The sequence below is a fragment of the Balearica regulorum genome, chromosome 2, assembly GCF_011004875.1.
Source record: "Balearica regulorum gibbericeps isolate bBalReg1 chromosome 2, bBalReg1.pri, whole genome shotgun sequence".
Lineage (NCBI taxonomy): Eukaryota > Metazoa > Chordata > Aves > Gruiformes > Gruidae > Balearica > Balearica regulorum.
Window position 1 is genome coordinate 161,212,109 of NC_046185.1, and position 24,128 is coordinate 161,236,236.

Below are 24,128 nucleotides of genomic sequence, written 5' to 3' on the forward strand. Positions count from 1 at the left end.
GTATGATATCTTTCTGTTAACCTGCTCTTATTATTTTAGTGAGTTATTTCAGACTCTTAATTTAGAATAAACAAGATTTACTCATGGATCAGATCCTGCATCTTTTCTTCTGTTCTGTATAGTCTCTGTTGAAACATGTAAGTGTTTTCCCAGCAGTAAGATTTGATTGTCTAGAAAGGTGTAAACATTCCTTTTTCTGAAATTGCTTCATGTATATAGGTGAAAATAACACTCTCTTAGGAAATTCTAGTCATGGTTAGATTATTTCAAGACCCTAGTCAGAGTACTGAAATGAGTAAATAATAATTTCTCTGTCACTTCACAACCTTTTCTTCTTATACACAAGTATATAGAGAAACTCAAGTACACAAGGAAATCAGAATCTGCCCCCATATGTTCCTCTCACCATGATCCCTTTTTTCTCTTTTGTTGCTTTCCCCCATAATTTACTTCGTTTGCATATTTTAGTGTTTCATACCATGGTGCCTGAGTCAATTTTCTTTTGAATAATTAAACAGGTACATGCCCTTGGAAAGTCATTGCACCCTTTATTGCCACTTAATGTGTTAACTGTGAGGAATTGGGAAAAGATGCTGTGCATTTTTGTTGACTGCTGTTTTATTCAAGGGTTGGATGTAATGTAGTGAATGGCACTCAGAGAATATGCTGTATTTTGGTGTATGTGGTGAATCACATCTCAGATACCCAGAGGATATACCCAGAATGGAAAACCTTGTTCTTTTGTCATCCAAAGGAGGACGTGAGCAGCGTCTTACTTAAAAAATAATAAAATAAAAAAATAATAATTGAATGATAGAGTCAGTGGCTATTTAGTGATGTCCCATACTTAGATGGGGCTGAGGTTTTGGTGGTAGAAGGTTTTGGTCTCTGCAGAAGAAAATTTAAAGAAAAGAATTGGTCACAAGTCCTCTGTGTTGTGGGTTTGGGAGAAGGGGAAGAGAGAGAGGACACAGGAGGAGTTTTGCATCTTTTTAATAAAGGTAGCTGAGACTTTTCTGGAGGGGAGGCAGGGTCAGATGGGGGATTGGGGTGGGTAACGTGCCCCGGGGTGCTCTGGGGATGGCTGGGTTAACAGGAGTTGCTGTAAGCAATGGAGAGCTCCAGGTTCTCATTAAAATCCCCAGCCAGGTGAGCTTGAGCATAGCTGTACTACAGATGCAGCTCTAGCGGTGATATTATAGGGCTTTCTTAAAATTGTGCTGGCTTGGATAACTGACTCCCTATTTCCATTGTAGGAACAAAAAGCGCACTCCAGGGTAGGCCGATGACAAAAGGTTCTTTGCTAAATTACATTTGATTTTACTATTGTCTGGTATTCATGCTTTACTTCCCTCCCTCCTTTTGCTGGTGAATACTCTTAATTGTAAACATATTTCAATGTCTTTGGTCACTCTAAATGACATTAAAATGTCGGTTTGCTTTCATTGCTCATTCAAGCCCTACTCTTTGCAATTAGGATGCTACTAGAAATTTATATTGATTTCTAGGTGGGTGTTTTCCTTAGGATAGGACATATCTCTGCTTAAATGTTAGAAAATAAACCAAGGCAGTTTGTGTTCTTTAATGCCAACAAATAGGTTGTTGGGATTGTTTGACTCGTTACTGAGCAGGCGGCGAGTGCCGGGGAGAGATCCCAGCTGATCCCTCTGGCCAAGGCAGATGCCTGAATCCAGCTCCATGGCAGGGAGGTGAAATCTCTACTCCAACTGTCGAAGGCAGAGAATTCCTTTAAAAAGCAAAACTTTTGCTCAGTCAAGCTTGAGGAGAAAGTGCAGACTGCAGCTTATGCTTTTGATGTTGGAGTTGATTAATAATTGTGGAAGTAGAGGAAAAAGGTTATGACAGGGTGATTTTGGATTCAGTGCAATTGATAGTGATTTATTCAGAGAAAAGGGACTCTACCCATCACCGTGGTTCTTTTCTCTTGGCCTTTGGAAGAGCTTACCATAGAATTGCCCAGCTGGGATTCAAATTTCCCTGTGCCAGGGTGGCTGATGCGTTCAGCCAAATGCTAAATGAAATGCGTCCAGTTTTGGGGTTCATCAGTGGGAGAAAACACAGGGAGTATGACAGCAGTTTATAAAAGAGCAGCCTCTAGAACTGAAGAGATTGACATCTCGGGGAAGGCTACAGGCGCAAAGCATACCTAAATAATGATCATTGGTTAAAAGGCATCAGTGCCTTGGAGATAAAGAACTGTTATAGATTGTAAAAGAGATTATCAAAATCCCTCAAACAAGACAGTGTTAATGATGCAGATCGTGAAATGTGTGGTGACTGAGATTTAAATGTGTGTTTTGATATGGATTGTATGATCGCTCATCAAAAGCTTCAGACCTGTTGTTTTTTTAAAGAGTGTTTTCTTTACTATCTGAATCAAATATGTCAGCTCTGCAATCTGTGGCAGGTTAATTGAAATGCAGTGAGAGTGTAAAATCTGAATCAAGCATGAGGTTGGCAAACTTTGTTCATCCTTTTATTTATGCAGATCTCTAAAAGTAACTGCTTAGCTTGAGAACTGTTGATGAAATTAGTGTGATTTTCCATCCTTCCTTAGATAGGAAGGGTTTGGGGTATATGGACTCTAAAGGAACAGTTTCAAAGATGTCATATTTGACCGGACTGAGTGAATGTATAGCAGGAGCTTGAGGAACGTCTTATTATAGTGGTATTGCAGTTACTTTTCAGTGTCCAGTGATGGACTTCATCTCACTTGAGTGGAATCCTGCAAGTGGCATGCCGAAAATACCCCAAGGTAATTTTTGCTGTCTCCCTTTTCCTCATAAACTGTTATTTTATGTGATTGAATTTGGTGACGTTTAGTGCCCATTAAAGGGAGGAATTTATAATGCTAGCTAAAGCAAAGGGTGTTTCAGGTTCATTCCTTGTGAGCTGTTCTTGCTGTTCTGCCAAATCCACGTGCACCTCTGCCTGTTAGAAACCTGTGCCACGCCATGCCAGAGCTTCTAATTGGGCTCCTGCCTTAAGATGAAATGATATCCTCAGAGACTGTCAGCAGGAGAAAATAACCCCACCAGCCATGAATTTGTAAAGGCCTTTGAACTAGAGTGTGAGGGGCTGAAGATGTTCTTTCCTTCTCCTTAGCTGGACCTTTGGTTCCATTGCAGTGGTCTCTTGGCGGCTTAAACTTGTATTGATTGTACAGGAACATAATGGCAACTAAGGATATTTCAGGTATGAGGGTGATACACCAGTCCATGTACCCACACTGCAGCTGGAGGGGATTGTGATAAGGGCAGGCACTAAAAAATACCCCTTTGCCATCAGAAAATCTCCCCACTTTCCAGTGGCGTGAAGTTATTGGGGTGTTTGGGAGTGGATGTTTGTACTAAGGGGTTGTATTGTTCAGTACCCAACAGTGTAGCCTTTCTAGGGCTAATATTTCATTTAAAAGCAATTTGCCTGAATAAAATAAAATATGCATGATGGGTGAACACAGATGAGCTCTGTTAATGTATTCTAATTAACTTGCTAAAAATATTTTAAAATCTTAATAAGCTTAAAGAGAATTTCTGATGATCAGATGCAATGTTAATGAGCATGGTATAAAAACATAAGAAGGTAAAGTAGATAGCTGATTGGCAGTTGCAGTGCTGTCTGTAGAGCTAACATTTTTCTTGTGCAAAAGAAAGCTCTTTGCCTTAAATTTTAGCTTTTGTCTTGGTAGCTAATTTCTCAAGATCTATTTCTAGAAAGGTTAATGAACAAAACATTAAAAAAAAAGAATTTACCTGTTTGATTTGGGGTGGAGTGGGGATTTTATTGCTTAATTATGCCTTAGAAAAACACGCTAAGGACATTTATAATAAAGTATCTGTGTTCTTTGTGTGTGGGAGAATGACTCTTTTCCTTTTATATATGCCATAAATCTCAGATTGTAGTTCTTTTTCTCTCCAGGCTATTAGGTTTCTGCAGACTGTATTTCATTCCTTAGCACCTATAGTTGCTTGGCAACAGCATCCGATTTACATGAACCCAGCCCCGTGAATGAATAGTTACCTGGAACCTTTCTGCACAGAAACCCTGAGAAACGTAGCGGTTCTCCCATTCAGTATGACAATTATTAGGAAATATTAATTGCTTCTCTCTATTCATCTTTCTGTAGCCTTTATTTTTCAGTTAACAGGGAAAAAACCTGTAGTCTCTGTTTAGTTCTAGCCTGCCAGAGGTCACAAAATTCATTTATAAATAATCCACTTGGAAAGCAGGAGGTTTATTAATAACAGAAGACTTTAGTAGAGCTGAGAGCATCAACTGGTACAAGCGGTCCCCAGTGCTGTATGCTGTATGTACAGACAGAAGGAGGTTCAGAGGAGTGAAGTAACCCACCACAGTCACATAGAGAAGGTCAGTGTGGGTTTTTTCTGCTAGTAACTTTGGTATAGTTTTTAGGGAGAAAATGGGAGCAGATGTTTCCTACTTGATGTATTTGCTTCCCTTCTTGGTATACGGAACTTCATTGAACAAACAAAATAAACAGATTTTCTGCTACCTCAGCCTAAGTTTTTGTGAGCAGGTACACCCTCCTGTCAATTCATTTTATTCTGGCAAAGCACTTACAACCTGTAGGTTATTTCTATTGAGAGGAGTAGGAGGTACTAAAAAAGAAAAATCAAGAAGAAAAATTCTTCACCAGCACCAAACACAGAACAGTCTTACAGGACTAGGACAAGAACAGCCGCAGGCAGTATTCGTGGATGCCAAAATGGTTGTAATCATTCTTTTGAAAAATCTTATAAAGAAAACACCCAAATTGCCTTGTTTTGTAAGTTCTTTTCTGTTTTTCAGCTGGCTTATCCTTTGCAAAAATAAAATGATACTTGGGCCTTGACTGGCTCCAGTTGCGTTTGTTCTAGAGCCTTTGTTGTTGTTGGTAAGATGCAGAGACTGGTGCTGAGGGAAGCAGAGTAGTCCTGAGATCTGGTCGAGATCTGGTTTGCACATCTAGATCCCAAACTGATGTTTCCCCAAGTTTGTGGTGGTTTGGGTTTCTCTCAGTTCAAAATACCTGGTAGGGTGTTCTTTCCTCTCTTCACTCAAGTGGCATTCAAGGTCAGGTCATCGCACCCTGTACCTTTTAATTATATCCTGTGGCTTTAGGTAATGCTGAATTGCAGCTGATTATTATTATATTTTCTCCCCTGGACATGTCTTGCTACTGATGCACAGACTCTGCAGATTAACTAATGCAGAATCGAATGCATTTGTGATCTAAGTAATGAAGAGGCCTTTGTTCTATTCTTGGTTGTTCTACTGATTTTGTGCGACCTTGGGCGGCTCATTTATCTCCTTCCTTGCTTTTCTCATTTTAACCTTCGATGGATGGTGTCATATGTTGATTTGCCAATGTAATTTTCTATTTCCCTTAGATTTGCAAGGCTGAATATTGCTATATATGAGGACAAATAGTTTTTAAAAATGAAACAATGATGGTTTTTGTGTTTCTAAATAACTCAGTAGCAAGCATTATTTACTGATGCGTGATCTGTAAAGCCACATGTGGTAATTACACACATCAGAGTTGTGATAGGCATGGGAGGATGTGTATTTTGCTGAGTTTCAGGTAGAAATTTCTCATGTGTCAGAATATTTTGAGCAAATACTGAGCTGTGCTGCAATGCTAGCAACAGAGCACGTTAAAAAAAATTGTCAGTTTTAATCAGTGGAAAATGCCTAAGGTAACAGTGACCTTTTTATTTATTTTTTTTTAAAAAGTAATTTCTGGGAGCATCTTGCACACTCCTGAATTTCGGTGGATATCTCACTTCCAGTCCTGGGAACTGAGCAGCAGGAACTGCAAGGTTGCGTTTCCAGGGTTCCCAGGGATGCCATCCAGAGGGACTTTGACAGTCTTGAGAGGTGGGCCCATGCGAACCGCATGAAGTTCAACAAGGCCAAGTGCAAGGTCCTGCACGTGGGTCGGCGCAATCCCAAGCACAACTACAGGCTGGGAGGAGAACGGATTGAGAGCAGCCCTGAGGAGAAGGACTTGGGGGTGTTGGCTGATGAAAAGCTCAACATGAGCCGGCAGTGTGTGCTTGCAGCCCAGAAAGCCAACCGTGTCCTGGGCTGCATCAAAAGAAGTGTGACCAGCAGGTCAAGGGAGGGGATTCTGCCCCTCTACTCGGCTCTTGTGAGACCCCCCCGCAGTACTGCGTCCAGCTCTGGGGGCCCCAGTACCAGAAGGACATGGAGCTGTTGGAGCGAGTCCAGAGGAGGCCATGAAGCTGATCCGAGGGCTGGAGCGCCTCTCCTATGAGGACAGGCTGAGAGAGTTGGGATTGTTCAGCCTGGAGAAGAGAAGGCTCTGGGGAGACCTTATAGCACCTTCCAGTACCTGAAGGGGCCTACAGGAAAGATGGTGAGGGACTGTTTATCAGGGGGTGTAGTGACAGGACAAGGGGGAATGGGTTTAAGCTGAAGGAGGGTTGATTCAGATTAGATGTTAAAAAGAAATTCTTTACTGTTAGAGTGGTGAGGCACTGGAACAGGTTGCCCAGAGAGGTTGTGGCTGCCCCATCCCTGGAAGTGTTCAAGGTCAGGCTGGATGGGGCTTTGGGCAATGTGGTCTAATGGAGGGTGTCCCTGCCCATGGCAGGGGAGTTTGAACTGGATGATTTTTGAGGTCCCTTCCAACCCAAACCATTCCATGATTCTGTGATTCCAGAGGCGCTGATGTGTAGCTCAGTGCAGAGCCCTCCTGAACTCTGGGGCTTCCTGCGACAGGGACCATAGGACACCTGACCCCCTACCGCAGGACTCAGCAAAGCATGTGTCTGTTGGAGCTACAGACCTTCAAAGCCAGAACACTCTTCCAAGAAGCCGGGCAGTTTTCTAGTGCAAGGTTCTCTGTGATTTATCAGGAGTTTTTATAAATTGGCACTTTCCTGTTAAATATGTGGATAAGCAAACTGACAACATGCAGTGTCAGATACTTCTAGGGTAGGCATTTTTAATGCTCATATGACTCTGCTTTTTTTTTGATAGTGGTTTCAGTGCTCAACACATTTCTGCTAGGCTCTGGTAGTATATCAGCAGCACTAAGCATCAGTGGTTTGTGGTCTTGAAATTATGCCTTTTAATGAGTACCAGAACTTAACATCCTTATCTTATCAAAAAGAAAGACAAGATGCAATTTAATTGCGGTCTGTAAGTGCCAACACGTGAAGAGGAAACCCAATTCTATAGTAATGTTTTAACTGGAAGGCTAAAGCCACAAAGATCAAATGACTAGATGTTTAAAGAATAGAAATCTGAATCATGGGAAAAGTGCAAATATTTAACTTTAAAGGTATTAAACATATAACCAGCTCATAGACACAGTAAATTCTCTGTCACTTTGAGTCCTTCAGCTGAGGTTCTGTGTCATCTTCAGATTACTGTAGTTTGGTGAATACTGGGCTGGATGGTGGGATCACGGTGTGAAAGTTGTGTGATCTCGTTTAAGCAAATGGTCCACTCTGACTTTTTACATTTTTGGAGCTCTCTGTAAGTAGGTTATTAAATAGCTGGATGTGATGGCTAGATTTCAAATGCCCAGTTTGCATCTTCTCTGGGTTTTGGTTTCAGACTAGTACCACCTGCTTCAGAATCTTTTTTGAGAATCAGTTAATTTGTCACATTGGTTCCAGGTTTCCCATTTATTTGCGGAATAACAGGAATTCTGAAGTGGAAGATGAAGAGAGAGGTGTTGCCCAGAGTCTATGAGTAATTGTGGAAGCATGGGGTAAATCAAAGCAGGTTGTGGTTTGTTATGTTAAGCCTTTAATTGGAACCCTGGCTACTTTCTGGATGTTTGGATGACTGCTGAATAGTTTTTGTGGTGAGTAGTATTTTAAGTTTCACAGTTCTTGCCATATCCAAACTTTGGGTAACAAAAGAGGAAAACTTTGAGTGGCCAAAAAATAAAAAAATGAAACCTGATGTGAGCCAGTTCCATTGTACATGAACCCATTTTACCTTACAAATTCATAAATATTTTACTTTTTTTTTAGTTTAAGGAATTAATTCAGAGTGAAGAATTAACACAAGTTAGACACAAGGGTTTATGAAATACTTCTAGTAATAATGCCTACAGGAGAGGACTTTTCCCAACATACGTTTTTCAGTCTTGACCAAACATATTTTAAGTGGTCCTTCTAATTTGTCCTCTATCTCTTCCCTTAAAAGCTTCCACAGAAATATTTTTTTTTTCAAAATATTCAGCTTATATCTACAAAAAAAGTTGGTCTGAATATGCTGCTTTTTCCTTCCCCCTTGCTGTAAACTCTACTGCTGAGTTGTGGATTTTTTATTTTTTTTTTAATACATTACCATAGGAATTTATCCTAGGCTTCATCAAAATATCCTGTTAAATAGAGATCTGCATCTCAAAAAAAAAAAAAAAAAAGAATCATAGCAAATTGATAAGCAATTGGAGCTCTGCAGTATTTCTACAAGAAGTGCAAATATTTCAGAGGTCTTGTTGCGAGCGTGTCAATGTATATGTTGTAACAGTTGTGACTATTGATCTGCTTGTTCCCAAATAAGTCTTTACCGTTCATGTACCAAAGTTTTCCTTGCTGTGTAACTCTGCTGAAGTCAATGAAGTTGAATTGTCAGTGGGGTTGTATCTTCAGTAGATTTTGTTTCCTATATCATGTTTTTGGCTGTGTGTACTTTTTGGGTGATCTGCAGTAATTTAAGGTGCTGTTAAGAGAGAAATTATGTACATGTTATTCTATGTTTATTTATTCTGAAATCCATCAAAAAGGGGAAGGTTTTAAGTCAACATTGAATTTTAAATTCTTGTCGGAAGTGAGCTAGACAAAGAGAATTTTCAGACTTAGGTTATTTAGTATTTTTAAGCTTCAGGTTGTGAAATACAAAGTTTTGTCTTTATTGAAGCAAGGTCTTAGGAAAGCTGAATTTGGCATCCTCATGAAGATTAATTTCTGCTATTAGAAGTTTCTTGAGAACAGAAGGTGACCTAGGCTATCAGTAGCTTATGATGGGTCTTGACTACGGATACCATTCCTACTCTGGTTGACTTAGGTCTGTGAGCATCTACTCATTTTAGTGGTATTATTCTTGCCTTACAGCAGCGTGAGCAAGAAGAATCATTCCTGTTCTCCCCTACATCATTGTAGAGACTTTATCTATGTAAGTAGCATAAATGTTGAGAATATTAGCCATATTTGTCATTACTGCTGAGAAAATCAAGGCTTTTTTCCCCTGTTGAATTACAGCTGGTACGATGGTAGCTGTAGCCTTAGAGGCTGATGATCAATTCTGTCCTTAAAAGTTGTTTTTCTTCCCCAGGCACTGCATTTAAAAAATAAGAATAAATTCTATGTCTGGAAAATTTCTGACATACATTTGAGCAATTGAAACCCTCAGTGAAATTAAAGCATGTTGCGAAATACGAAAACTTCTTTGCTTAGAAGTAAGAAAACAGCCAACCTGTGTGGCAAATATGTCTTGCTTTTTTCTGTAATAAATCAGCTGACATTTCAAAAGTGAAAGTCAGAAACACTTCTAAAAAATAGGTTTTTAATAGCTTTCATGAATTGTTTTCAGAATTGTACAGGTGACTGAATTTGTGTGAATATTTGGCTTCAAACTTTTAATTTATTCACTCAGACAGTTGTATTGGTCTAGATTTTTAAAAAAAAAAGGAAAAAAAAAAAGAGTATGTTCCAGTTTATATTACTTTTGTCTCAATCAGGTAGATATTGTCAAATATGCTGAAGGCTGGTTCATGGCCGTTTTTTTCTCTGTTATGAAATACTTGGAGATGTCAGAAGTGATGCAGCACAATGAGGTAGAGAAGCAAGTGCCTTTGGACCCAGTTCTTGAACTCACAGGGACATAAAGGGTGCTCAGTACCTTGCACATTTTCATATTTAAAAGGGTATAGACAAGAGAAACCTTTTACCATAGCAGGCATTTAATTTCACACTCTTGATATGAATAAGAAAGATTAGCATGAATTTTGGAAGAGTTAATATGCAAAGGAGGACGATTTTGGAACATTTGTTTTATAAATGGGACAAAATAATCACATATTTTTGTTTTGTTTTTCTTGAATGAAAAGCTAGAATTTCCTTTTTTTGAAATTATAGTGTTTGGAGTTAATCAGAGAAATAAAGGAGGGGCTGGTACTTTTCTTGTTGCTTGCAAATTGTAAATTGCAGTTATTCGCAATCATGCTTATAGCTGGCATGGGTTCATGTGCATAATCAGCTGCTTTTTGAATGCATGTTCTATTGTTCTGTTTTATTTATGGATTCAGTAGTGATGAGAAAGACGTTATGAAGTTGTTTGGATGAAGCCTTGGAAATGTCTTTTAGGAGTTTTGAAAGTCAGCAAGTGCCTGGAGTTTGGGGTACAAATCTGGGCTGCCTGTAGCATTGGATTAGCACTTCATCTAAATGAAAAAGTTGAAGGTTTTTCAGCCTCAAAATGGAAGGTCAAATTCTGCTTTCAAACTTTGCGGCACATGAGCCAGCAAAATTCTGGACTGACACAGGCACGTTGTTACTGTCCAGTTGAAATACAGCCAGATCCAAAAGCCCTGAGGTCAGGAGTCATCCCATCGATTCCAGCATCCAGACCCGTTAGCAGTCTGAGCTGACCCCACTCCTGGTGGAACAGGAGGGCGAATTTCTACCTCCGGTCTCCTTGCACGAACGGTGCGGCAGCAGGCTTTTGCTGCTAATTATTGGCACTAACCTTCTGATTGAGTTGGCTTATGTGATTATTTTTCTTAATAGCTACAGTTATGTGCCAAGACCATTAGAGGGGATGTCAGACTGCTCAGGAGAGACTCGCCCTGTGTTACTAGTTCCCCTGTATCACTTGATGAATCCACTTGGGCAATGCTCTTTGAGTTTGCACTTTCTAAAATCTTTGGTTTTCTTGGTTTTCTTTTTCCACTTTTTGTCATAATCTGCTTAAACTGCTTGCTTTTCTGGGAAGGCATGAGTTCTGTGTTTGTAAATACACAGTAATACAGGACTTCGGTCTTTTTAGAACCACTGACAACGGCTGAACACAAATAACAGTAATTTATCTCTCTTCTCAGTGACAGATTTTCTTTTTTCCGACGTGCCTTTCAATGACAGCAGTATTTTGGCTGAAAACAAGAGCGAGGAGATGAACTTTAACATCATTCAATTCTTGCTGGATCTGTGTGAAAGGCAGAATGGGGGTTGTTGTGTGAGTAGTAACATACAGAGAGTGGGCTGACTTCTCAGTCTTGTGTGGGAAAGTACCTTATGCTCAGTCTTCCTGCGTAAGTGAACTTCTTTACTTGGGTCTTCCCCTCTCCTCCTGTCCAGTGGGAATTGTTATTTTAACTGAATTTCGTTAGATCAGTCACCGTGTTCCACAGCAATAATAGATCTGTAGAAGATGTGCACATTGCAGGATGACACCACGTTTGCAGCTGCAAACGCTTTCTAAAGAGGGTTAAAATTCTGTATCAACTCTAAAAAATCATTAATTTTTAAATAGGAAGGAAATAAACTGGTTGGTTAGGTGCTATGCAGGGAGCTTTTAATTAAAAGATGGTTAAATCTGATTCTCTCAACTGTCAAAGAATTGAATTAATGAATTATGTTTGCTACAGTTCTTGGGTTTTTGTTGTTTGGTTTTTTTAGTAACACTGTATTTAAGTTTTTTTCTGTGCACTGCTGTAGGGGTTACATGGTACCTCCTGACAGATTCAAACACAGCTGGCTGAGAACACCGCTAGTGATGGATGAACGATGTCTTTGTTAATGCCCCTGTATACATAAATGATGGGCTTGCTTTATTTATTTATAAGATGTATCCAATTACACCTCTCAGAGCAAATGTCCACCGTTCAGTAAAGCACACAATATTGGCATTAAAAAGACAATCCCTGAAATCAGTGATCAATGCATTTTCCTCCCTCTCCAGAGAGAGATTGAAATAAGAGGTAAACCTAAAATGCAACAAATTCAAGTAAGTCCTTTTGGGACCTACTCCTCATCTGCAAGAAGTGACTGACACTGAAGCACGGAAGCTGTTGTCTCTGCTCTGGCCGTACACAGAGCTGCCTCTGGAAACACAGCGCGCTGGCTTCACCTAAGATCGCTCTTCCACGTGGTCTGGCTGGCCCAGTCCCACCAGTACAGCGGGTCAGATTCTGTTGTCAGACAGTGATGGCTAAGGTTCACTAGGCTGTTACCTACTGGGATACGTTTCGGTGAAGCGAGCCATCCTAATTATTTGAAGCGGAGGAGAACGAATGGGTTTGCCCTTCATGTAGCTTCAGCCTAGAGTTTTGGGTTTTTTACTGTGTATCTGTGCGTGTTCATACTCATGAGCTGATCAAATTTAGAACTTGAGATGTCCAACCAACATGAGAAACTTCACAATGTAAATTAAGTTACTTTCTTTTATCAAGTAGAGTAGCTATATACTGAAATAATTCTTAGTATTTTGCTACGAAAGAATTAGCCTGGATTAAGATGGGTGTGGAGATAATCAGGGTGTTCAACACTTTTAGACTTGAGATCTGTTTGCCCCCTTGGTAGATATCTAGCTCAACTAATAGTAGGGTAAATTCATGCTCAGGAGAGGTTTGTATCGAATAGCTAATGCACTGTAAATTCACCCCTACTTTTCTTATGGTAACTTATTTATATAGACGTATCCTGAATTACAGTTACTATTTAATTGATAAATTTAATTACAGGGGCATTGGAGTCAGCTAGAAGGCACAAATCAGCCCTACCTGGCCTATCACTTACTGTGCCAGTGAAAGCAGACAGCAATTTATGCTGACAGAGCTCCAAAATGTTTGGAAAGTTGTGGAGCAGAAGCCCTAAGACAGAGAGCTGGCACGCAGATGGAAGTGCAAGAAGCAGTTGAGCTAAGATACGTTTGCAGTTTTCACAGGGGTGGTTGCTGTTTGGCTTTACCACTTTTATAGTGTGCACCATTCTTTCCTGATGGCGATAGCCCAGCAGTTTATTAAGCCCCTTTCCAGAGGCAGTGGAGAGCAAGCATGCCTTATTCTCTGGTTTTAGCTGCTGTGAAGTGAAGCAAATGTATTTGTTTCTTGTTCTGTCTTGCTGACTGCCTCTGAAATGTCGTGTTTTCACATTGGAGATGGTAGTTCTGCAAGAATTTATATTCGCAACAAGGTTTAGCAAGACAGAATTGCAACTACTAGGCAAATCATTTAGAGTTTGGTTTGGTTTCTAGGAACAGAGGCTTGCTAGTTATTTTTCACTGGTTTCTGTGCTATTATGTTGTTGTGATAATCTTGGCAGGGATCTGTCACTCTGTGTTGGTATAATTGAAACTTGTTTTCCCTGAGGAATCACTCTGCTGTTTGTTTTATTTGTTTACTGACATTGACAGAGATCCTAATGGCTTTTAAAACCCAATTTGTGCATCCCTGAATATCCTCCAAAGAGGAAAATAAAATTAAATTTATCAGTAAAATAGGGTCCCCCATGCAATGCTTTGTCTGGGTCTTATACTCCACCTGAGCACCCAGCTGTGGGTCTAGAAATGGCATGGTGAGCTGCATCTTATCATCATCTCATTTCTAATTCTATCTTCATGGCTTTTGTCAGTAAGATACTTGAAAGGATAACTGACAATAAGTTATTCAGGGCATCAATAGAAGTTGGCCAACTTGGCCTTGCGAGAAATAAATTACCTTTAGCTTGTATTGAAAAGGAGGTTAAGATAACAAAACAATAACCACAGTAAAATTCCTCTTTTGGGAAAGCATACATGATGGTGTCACTTATTATTACCCTAAATCAGGGTAATTAAGTGTTTAGATTTTTTAAATATAGGATATCAAAGTATTTATGCATTTATTTTGTTTTAAGCCTTTGAAGAATTTCAGTGACATCTTTTGGACTACTCGCGTTCGTACTGCCTTGCTGAATGGTGGTTATGGATAGATGTTGAATGGTGGTTCTGGATAGATGTATGGCTTCTTGCATGCCGTGCTCCAGAGAAGCATGCACACAAATAAATGATGAGGCACAGGACAGACATTCAGGAATGTGAGAAGGAAGAGTGTGTTTCTTTAAGGACTAACGAATGCAGGATACTTTTTTTTAACGCCCCCAAAGCTGTGGGTTTGCGTTGGATGAAGATTCAGATATTTTTTATTTTACTGAAGTGACTTAGACCATCTCTAATTACCTTTTGACACACTTCCTTGTCATTCAGCCATACAGGGATTGCCCAGGTTTCAGTGAACTCTGACTGTGAATGTTACAAGGAGATAAGTTTGGAAAATACTGCTGATTTTAAAGGTTATCTGTCAGTTTGTATATATACAGCTATGAGCCAGACCAATCTGACCTCAAACCAGAGCTGTAGTATAATAACACTCTGCCTTACTTATTGTATATCTCTTTTGCAAATCTCCCTGACTTTGATAGCACTATAATAACAATAGATCTGCAATATTTATGTTGCCTCTTCTAAGGAAGTGTTCTAATGTGCCTTGGAAAGGTGGGTAATTAGTCTTATCTCCTTTTTTACAGCAGGTAAATTAGAGAGAGAGCCCAGACCATCTGACTCCCACCTCCTTGTTCTCATTGCTTGGTTCAGTAGTGCAAATCTCAACAATATGCACTTTAAATCTGATCTATATGTTGTATTGCATTGCAGTGCCCAGAACAAGGATTTTGGCTACTGGTGGTGCATCCCACAATAAAAAGATCTTACAGGTAAGTAGAAAATGAAATCCTTTGAACTGAACTTTTAGTTACGTCTGCATTTTTATTTTGATGTACTGAATCCAAATCACTGCAGCGGCACAGGAAGGTGTGGATATGGGATTGTGAATCTGCTGCAGGTCTTTGGGGCTTTTCTTCAGGTTTAGTGTGGAAACTGTTAGCCCAATGCTAATTTTGTATTGAACTTTAAAGGTTTTTTTACACTTGACTCATTTTATGAATGTGGATCTGAAGCACTGGTGATTTCCAGGTCTCATCACTTAAATCAAATCAATCAGCAAAGAAATCAAGAGGAGACTTGATACAATACCTGAGATTTTTGCAGGTTTTGTCATTCAGATCAAAGTTGGACCATGGATTTAAACTAGAGGGGGATTCTGCTAGTGCTGAGCACTCAAACACACCCACCCCACACAAACAAAAACCCCCCAAACCAACCCCCAAACCCTGCCCTTGTTGTTCTGAGTTACTTATTAGCGTTGTGTCACATATTGAGGGGAAGATGCTTCTGTATAGTCTGTCCTCCCTCTTCCCACCTTCCTCTTCTGCTGCTGTTCTGCACATCCAGCCCTGGTTAAGATCCTTCCTCTGCTTCCTTGAGAACGGAGTTCTCTGTTTCTGCCTGCTGAGATATGGCAAAGCCTTGCTTACCCACATGGCGAGAGGCCTCTCGCCTGGCTTTTGCTGTCACAGAACTAAACATCTGGGTTGGGATTCATCTTGCCTGAATCCAGTCATCTGCGATGTGATGTCTGTATACCATCTGTCAATCCTGCAATAGTCAGGGGACATCCAGTCAGTTACAGCGCAAAGGAAACCGGATGGTGTTTTAACTTATCAGACGTGGATGTCTCCCTCCGGGTGAGCCAAAGAGCTTTCTGTTCTCCACCGACTGCCTTGACAAGCTCCCCTTTGACTAGAGGTGCAGACACTGAGCCTGGAGGTAGATGTTTACACCAAAAGGCATCTGTCTTCATCTTGGGCTAAGTCCTGGCACTGAAGTTAGTCAATACAGGGGGAATTGTTTTCTGGAAATACCAATCCCTTTCCATCAGCTAGAGAGAGTCTAGAGGCCAGCCTCAACTACGCACCGTACTCTTTGACAACTGCAATCGTATGAAAGGAAGCTCGTCTGCTCTGCAAAACCAGAGCTGGAACAAATGGAGGTTGAAGAGCAAAGAGCTCTCTCTCTCGTAAGGCATCTAAACCACATGTTTGTATAACCATTGGTTGTACGGCTGATTGGAACACAACAAATTTGGCATGTTTTGCCTGTAGATGTCACTTCTCTTCATCTGCTTTGGTTATTTTGCTTAGGAACTTGACGTTGGAAAATTAACTGATATGTTAATTGCTTAAAACATTGGTCCCTACTGGAGTAATTCTACTAAGAATATGTCAGGAAAGAGATTGGATTAATAGATGAGTTTGTTTTTAAAGCTGTATTTCTAATTTAGGTGCCAGGAGGATTTCCTTGCTGTGGAATGAAGACAGAGAACTGAATGTTCTTATAACATGTAATTCTGCAACATCCACAGCTGAAAAATTGTGGGGTTGGGAGAGCGGTGGCTGTGGTTCTTGCTCTTCATCTGTAACAATACAGCTGCTTTTAAAACTCATTAGAAGTGTCTTAAAATAATATGATCAATACAGTGTCATCCACTTAATTCAATCACTGGTTAATTGGATCCTCCTTTTTAATTTAATCAAAACCTCAGAAACCATATCAGTTGCATGAAGAATAACAGCTTCCACCCTTATCATGGTCAATTTTGGATAATTTGTTTCAGGGCTACAAAAGACTATCATTTAATTAATCAACATTCAGTAACTCCTATATTTTACACCGCAAAGGATGCAACTTAAGAAAATCTGGGTTTTTTTATATATATATATAGTGTATATATAGTAGGGCAGTTTTCTCCATGGTTCTGGGAAGCTTTTTATAACATATGTGGTGCTTGATTAATGACCACATGAAACACAGTGAAATATTTTTAACAGTAAAACCTCTAACTGTTTCTTTTACAATTATTCATGAGAGAGTCCACAGTTTCAAATGACTTACTAAATATATGAACTTTGAATAATTTTAATTTTATAATCAGGTGGCACAAAAGGTAGTTATTATTTGTTGTATTACAGCACTTATTAGCATTCAGTACAGAGTTGCATTGTATAAGGCTCTGCAGAGATTAAAAAAAAAAAAAAGACCTCCGTTGTCCGAAGGAATGTACAATTCAGGCTTAAGACAAGAAATACCTATTAGAGATGAGATGAAGAAACAGATGGGGAATGTGCCGAAACAATACAGTAGTATTGGCTGGCAGGATGGGCAGTGGAACCAGCACTCTGTGACCTTATCCTTTCCAGAGGGCTTTTTAATAGATACCATGATTAATTTTCCATTTGTCCTCTAGCATTGAAGCTCCTGTATTGCTCAGTGCTTGCTTGCAAGTGAACTTAGGCAATACTGACTTGTCTGTCTTACCAAAGAGAGTGTTTTAAGTGTATAAGCTCAGGCTGTCATTGGATTCTAGTTAGCAACCAGCCACTTTTGTTTAAAATTATTAAAATTGGTGATTTTCAAAGGTTTTGATTTGCGGATTCCCCACAAACTTTCAGAGAAAGAGGCAAAATCCTTTAGAAATGCCACATAATATTTTTTTCTATAGCATATATGGATTGAATTCTTAGTCGTCTTTTATGAAGCCCTGGGGCGTGTGATCAGTAGGGCTGTAAATTCCTGGATCGGGGTTGCAGATCACTAATCGAAATGGTTTGGATTCCTGGACACTCTGGCCTTACTTTAGACTCGATTGTATGGATGTAAATTGGATGATACACCATCCCCTTTGGCAAAAGTAATAAAACCAGCACAAGTTAAAGCTGAATTGTTACCTGCTTTGTGTGTTGCTCAGCCTGAGGGGCATCTGCAATCCTAGAGGTGGTGAAACCAAAATGGAAAGAGTTTGTTGACAATGTTTTTGGAAAAAAGTAATTGAACCTCCTGTGTCCCTATCCAAATATGTCTTCATTTTCCCCCTTCTGTATCTGTTTTCCTAAACCTACGCTGTGGGGAAGAGCACACGTACTCGGTGAATGCGAGATGCCTGGTGTTGATTTCAATGCAGAACGATGTGTGGTCGAATAACTTTAGTATGTGTTGGGTACCGTAACAAATTCTTTGCCTGTAAAATTTTCTTTCTATTGCTCAAGCCAATTTAGAAGTGTCTTGGTATATCTTCATAGCTAAGGATCCCTTGAATACAGGAAAATTCCTGATAAATGTAGAGACTGTGTAATCAGCTCCTGTGTCATTCTTCCTGCCAACTCTAATACGATGGGAATGATGAAGGTGAAGAAGACAGACTTAGCAGTCCTTCATACTGCTGGAGCTTTCTTTTTACCAAAGTTGAGAACTGAGGAGCTGTGCCTTGTTCCTCTCTCCTTCCTCCCCGCTTCTATCAGCCATAAACGCAATGGAAGAAAACAGGCACCGTTTGTGGGTTCCTGAGCAGATCTCCTTGCCCTGATGTAAGCCTTTGTTATGGACTAATTTTGTGGGCTTATGAGGGAGACGACGCTTGAATCCAGACTCCTCTGAAGTTGCAGTAGAGAGATCTGGAGAGAAATGGGACTTTGTTTCCTGGCTGCAGTTCCATCTCTAGTTCAGATTTACCAATACCCTGTTGTGTGACAAGTTCCGGACTCACTGTTGCCTGCGGTGCTTCTTTCCGTGGGTACCCAAATGCTTGGCTGGGTTGTACGGTAGTTATTTGTTTTCCTAAGGAGTGGTAGGGAATTGCTTATGCCTTGTCTTTCATGGACATGCGTAACTGATGCTCTGATACTTCTCAGGTCCTGTCTGACGTGTTCAATGCACCGGTGTACACTATCGATACTGCCAACTCTGCTTGTTTAGGAAGTGCTTACAGAGCAATTCACGGTAAGACTGTAAGGAGATACTTCTGAGCAGTCTGGGCATTTAATTTCAGTTGGTTAATACTTGGGATTATCATTGCTGAAAATGAGGGGAGAATAAAGCTGTGTGGATCTGACTGAAAGGTCACTCAGGTCAAAGATGGTTTTTTGCTCTTGGTACACTTGGATCAGGCCCAAGAATAACATTTACGTTATAATTCAAGTCTGGTGGCTGCTGCTCAACGAAGGGATAGGGCCTGGAAACTTGGTACTGGCAGGGGAAGGTCTAGGACCTAAATGTGTTGAGTTGCTACCTCCATGGCTGCTCTTGGCAGAATACAGCCGACTGAAGGTGCTGGTGTAGCCTGCTGCCCAGGGCTGGACCAGGCTGTAAACTGGATTGTAAAATGGTAAAACCAAAAGATGAATCCTAGCAAAGAAGATCAGAGAAGGCAGGGATGACAGGACCAGCAATGCTGCTGACCAAGTGATTGTTATTAAACCTGTATGCATCTTTCAGCTTTTAAACATCAAAACGAAGGATATGCAAGGTGTCCTGGGTTCCATGCTTGAGTATGTGCTTTCTCTTGCAAAAGCATAAATCTTGGGATACTCTTATGTTGACCAGTCATTTCGCTTGCTGTACTACATCACTCCCTGTAATGCAACAGTCCAAGTCCCAGATTTAAAGTGTTAATTAACTTATATCTATTAATGCATGCCAGGTGTGTGTTAAGGGTGGGCCATCAGCCTTTCGAGAGTTGCATCCCAGGCAAGAAATTTTATTCATGTATTTTAAAACTGTTTCTAATATCTTACAGCTAAACAAATCAAGGAATGTGTATTGAAGACCAGGTTGGATGGGGCTTTGGGCAACCTGGTCTAGTGAAGAGTGTTGCTGCCCGTGGCAGGGGGGTTGGAACTAGATGACCTTTGAGATCCCTTCCAACCCAAACCATTCTGTGATTCTATGATTCTATGAGCTCTGAAGTCCTTATTTAGGCCAACTTTTGTTAGCCTCAGTTTTTCTGATTAGAAGTTTCAGGATTTGGACCTTAAGACATGGATAGCTTCTGTAGAAGTTCATGTAAGATCATGGGATTGCAACAAGCATGGAAAAGGTAACATCAGCCATCAGAAGAAATCAGCCAAGTTTTAATTTTAGAAGCAAATTCTGCTGTCACATTAAAGCATCTGAAGACTACATGCTCTCTTGCATTTGAAAACAGCACAGAAAATTGCACAGCCAAAACCTGAGTCGATGTGTTTAATGCACACAGCATGTTCTCCTCTTTATTTCCAGAAAAGACACGAGGCTTCTGTCAGGCAAAGTACACTTTTGCAGGACAGTGCAAACAGTACTTTTAGATTATCAGTATGTATGAAGCCACAGTGGGACCCTTTTTCCACCTTGGGGGCCAAGTTTCCAAACTCTTTTCCTCTGTACTGAAACTTTGCCTACTGCTTCAGAAGCCACCAGAAGCTTCCCAGCACCTAACGCTGCAGGCAAATTCCTTGTCCATGAATGCACGTGAAACGTGGAGCTGTCATTAAAGTTTGTGCAGTTATTTCGTACGTATGGAAGATGTGTATTCCCTGTGCCAGTTTGGCATGTGAAATCTTGAGGCTTGGTTGACAGAGCATTTGAGTGAAGATTTCAGATGCCATGCTGATGGAAGGACTCCTTAGCTCAGGTACTCTGCCAGCCAAGCCCCAGGGGCTTGCTGTGTGTGTTTTCTAAATGGCATTTTTGATTGATGCCTTCAGCTGACTCACTCTTGGCCAGGCAAAGGAATTGAGTAAAAGTGAAGACTTGCTAATATAAATGAAATATTGATGGCAAGGGCTCCTTAATAATATTACGGTGTACATCTACAAGTAGGGTGTTCCGCAGTTAGCCTGGGGTTCTTAGCAGGTATAACAAGGAGCTCCTGAAATGCTGTGATTCACTTGCAAAGCAAAATGCTGTAGTAGCAGAACTCCCCTATTATTCTGCTTCCTTATATATAAATATATTTAATAATTTGTAGCATATTTTCTTCACGGTGTTTTCATTTCTCTTCCTTTTTAATTTAGTCACATTTTGTCCTTGAATCCCTTGCTTCCACATATTTTCATTGCTGTTTACTGTATTGTTGTAACCATAAATAATTACTGATATTGTTGAGTAGCATTTCTGCTGCTTACTATTCTCCAGGGTACGAACTGAGTGATTGGCAAAAACTCAATCACAGAGTCCTCACTTCCCGGGCTAGCGCGTAGGAATGTAAGATCTTCTGCCATTTATCCTTCAATCCTGAATGCTGACCTGACCAGGGAAGATCAATATAATGTATTAATTTGCCAGGGAGTCAAGGCACATCCCTCATCGTGCTTTTTTGCATTGATCAGGATTGTGATTCTTATTGCAGGCCTTGTAGCTGAGACGAATGTGTCCTTGGCTGATGTCGTGAAATTAGCACCGGAGCCTAAATTGGCTGTTACACCAACCGCTGGGGCTGAGGAGGTGAGCAAGCTTGGGAATACCATTTTCCTTTTCATTTCCTCTCTGCTTCAAAATGTAGTGGTTTATTAATTCTTCTAGTAAAATAGATTAATTTAAGAAACATTTGGTTACACAATTCTTGCTCCTTGTTGTAAAGGTAGATTTGATTTTGGGAGATCTTTGGTGTTGTAATGATGCAATAATCTGATTTACTCCAACCAGGTCTACGAGAGTGATTTTTCCGAACTGAGTGTGATCAGAGAGCAATGTCTTTTCCTTAAGGGACAGAAAAAGTTATAACATAGGTTGAATTTGGATTCAGGTTCTGTCAGGTTGTAGCTTATAATAATGACAAAATAGTCTTGACTTGTTTGAAGCAAGCAGCATGGAAAAAGGTGTGGTGGTGGTGCTTTCTGGCCTCTTGCAAAACATCCCCAAAAATCCTTCCTCTCTGATCTTAAACAGTGGTCAGCAGTTGTATATCTTTACTTGTAGCTCCCAGTTGGAAAGCGTGCCAACTGGGAGGATTCAGTAGGTGCAGGTCTTTGGTACTGTGCCCATCCTGGGAATTTTGGCACATCTGAAGGTGAAGCTTGTGCTTTATGGCGCCACGCAGATAAAGCAAAAGAAATTGTTGTTGTTGGTAACTATGTGGTGCCAGGCTCTGTAAAACCAAGGAAGGAATCGTTGTCTCAGGCTCTCCAGTGCAGCCCTGCAACTCTTGCTATCAGGTGCTAAAGGCCTTAGTTTACAACAGCTTCTGAAATATAATGTCCAGTAATAAAAACCAAATACAATATAGCAAAATTCCTAGAGAACACAAGTTTAAATAACCAAAGGTGAATCTAACTCTGTCTTCAGCTGTGCACAAACTTCTTTGACATCGACACAGCCTTACACTCTCCATTTATGAGATTTGGATGTGCCCTAACTACAGGCAACAAGGTTTTAAAGCTTTTATTTAAACTGGAAAATTAATGATCTGCCAAAACTACTAACTCCCAGCTACATGTGTAGTGGAGCACCAGATATCATCATGAGTAATAATAGAAATGATCACGCTGCATTGTGCCTGCCAGCGTATTATTTAATTATTAACTGAGATGGAGGAGCTCAGTAATCGAATAGAAGTCCCCTTCAGAAATATTAAGACATTGAATAATTTAAACTTGATTGATCTGACCTCATTTACTCAACCTTCCCCCCTCATTTTAAAAGATAAAATAATTAACAGCAATGCCCTGTATCGTGCGTGTTGCAGCCGAAGCCTTCTGCAGGGAATAGACTTCAGGAGCAGATCCCCCGTGTCTGATTCAACCTCACGTTGCTGCCCTGTTCCCCCCAAAAAATGCTGTCTGCTGAAAAGCTGCCAGGCTGGCTTGCGTGGAGGTGGCGAGTGCTCCGAGACCTGCTTTTGACCCCCGATGCTGCTTCAGCTATAAAACTCAAGGGCAGGGAATACAGCTGTCACTCACAGGGGCCTTGCAAGAGCAGCAAGCACCTTGTACCCCTGCGGGGGCCCAGCTAACCTAACTGGAAAGATCAGTGGGGAATTCATTTGCCTCTTTCTATTTTACTGTCTGCATAAAGTGGCCTGGAAGCTAAAAGAGTTAATTATCTCCCTCTCAATACTTTTCTTCTCCTTTTCCACTTGGTTAGACCTGGCTCTCATAGCACATCTTTTTATTGGTTTTAAATGATGTACAGCAGTGAATTATTGCCTCACTAGATAGGAGTGAATGATAGAGAAGCTAGTGGCCAAACAGCGTGTGAAGGAATAACCATTCCTGCGCTTTAGTTTAGCTTGCCAGCCTCATTCCATTAAAAGCAACTTCTTGCAATTACGTATTCCATACCATTTTTTTTTTTCCCCTGTCCTGTCTTATAATTTTGCAGTTGATGGTGGATTCTCTGGCTAGTTTCATGGCTGTGAAACTGCAGAAAGCCAGAGGGCCTGTCAGTAATACAGAGTGTTAGCATGAACAGTGCGCTAAAAATTCATAATGTGATGAGTCAGTTTGATTCTGTTTTTTACAGAGCTGCATCTCCCTGTCCATCCAATTTCATTCCGTTGAGGTTAGAGGCTTTCACTTAAATGACGGTTCTTTTTATAAACTTCAAAGTCATCCTGAGGTTAAGTTCTGTCTCACTGAGGAGCTCTTCTGAAAGAGTCTGGCTAACCAATGTGAAATTCCCCAGACCGCTTCCCTACATTTCTTGGATGGCTACAGCTAAATCTTGGCAGGGTGAGAAAAAAACAGGTCATAACACAGTAATCTGCTCTGCTTTCATCCTGTCTTCCTGGTATAGGTCGGAGGCAACATGTGTTAGATCGTTGGAGGGAGGAAAACCTCTTACAGACAGAGGTCAAACAACAGTTTGATGTGGCTTCGTTGCCAAGGCTTACGCACGCAGTAGGGCTTTCTAGGAACCAAAAATGCAAAAAGTGTTTCTTTGGTTCCTGAAGGATCATTTGTGATAATGAATGTGATTTCAAAAAGGAAAAGCTTTTCTGGTTCAGTTAAGCTGATGGGCAGGTAAAATGGAGTATGGTCACAAGATGGGAGAAGTAGAGCTTGTGATGGGCGATGAGTTAGTAGTTAGTGGAAACTGAGGTCCCACAAGTTCCGACTTGTCTGGCAAAAAAGTGATTTTATCCTGTAGCAGACCATCTTGATTTCACAGTATACTTATAGGGTGTGGAGGCTCACCCAACTTGAGCTTCCTTCTAATTCTGTCAATACCCAAACACGTCATAAGGTATTCTGGTAGTAAGCATCATGGTTATAGTCTCTGGTCACTTACTCTACCAGGCTAGCTGAAGTCAGTCATCTGTGGGTTGACCTAATGAATTCTTCTCCCCTGTTTTCGGAACAGCAAAAATTAGAGAGTCATCTCACCTTTTTGGAGCCTCCTTACACCCTCTCCCCCCCAAAGGAAAAAGATTAATCAGA

General features: G+C 40.6%; 1 protein-coding gene across 4 annotated transcripts in view; it reads left to right on the forward strand.

Annotated features, from left to right (window-relative positions):
* The window catches only part of XYLB (xylulokinase), a 95,216-nt gene that overhangs the window by 65,988 nt on the left and 5,100 nt on the right, over positions 1–24,128 (forward strand). For 3 of the 4 annotated variants that reach the window (XM_075746717.1, XM_075746716.1, XM_075746719.1), the window contains exons 16-18: positions 14,698–14,756; positions 18,627–18,714; positions 21,101–21,195. In XM_075746717.1, coding sequence (XP_075602832.1) covers positions 14,698–14,756; positions 18,627–18,714; positions 21,101–21,195 — 242 coding nt within the window. The remainder of the gene's footprint in view (positions 1–14,697; positions 14,757–18,626; positions 18,715–21,100; positions 21,196–24,128) is intronic. The other variant, XR_012834218.1, reaches the window with a different exon arrangement.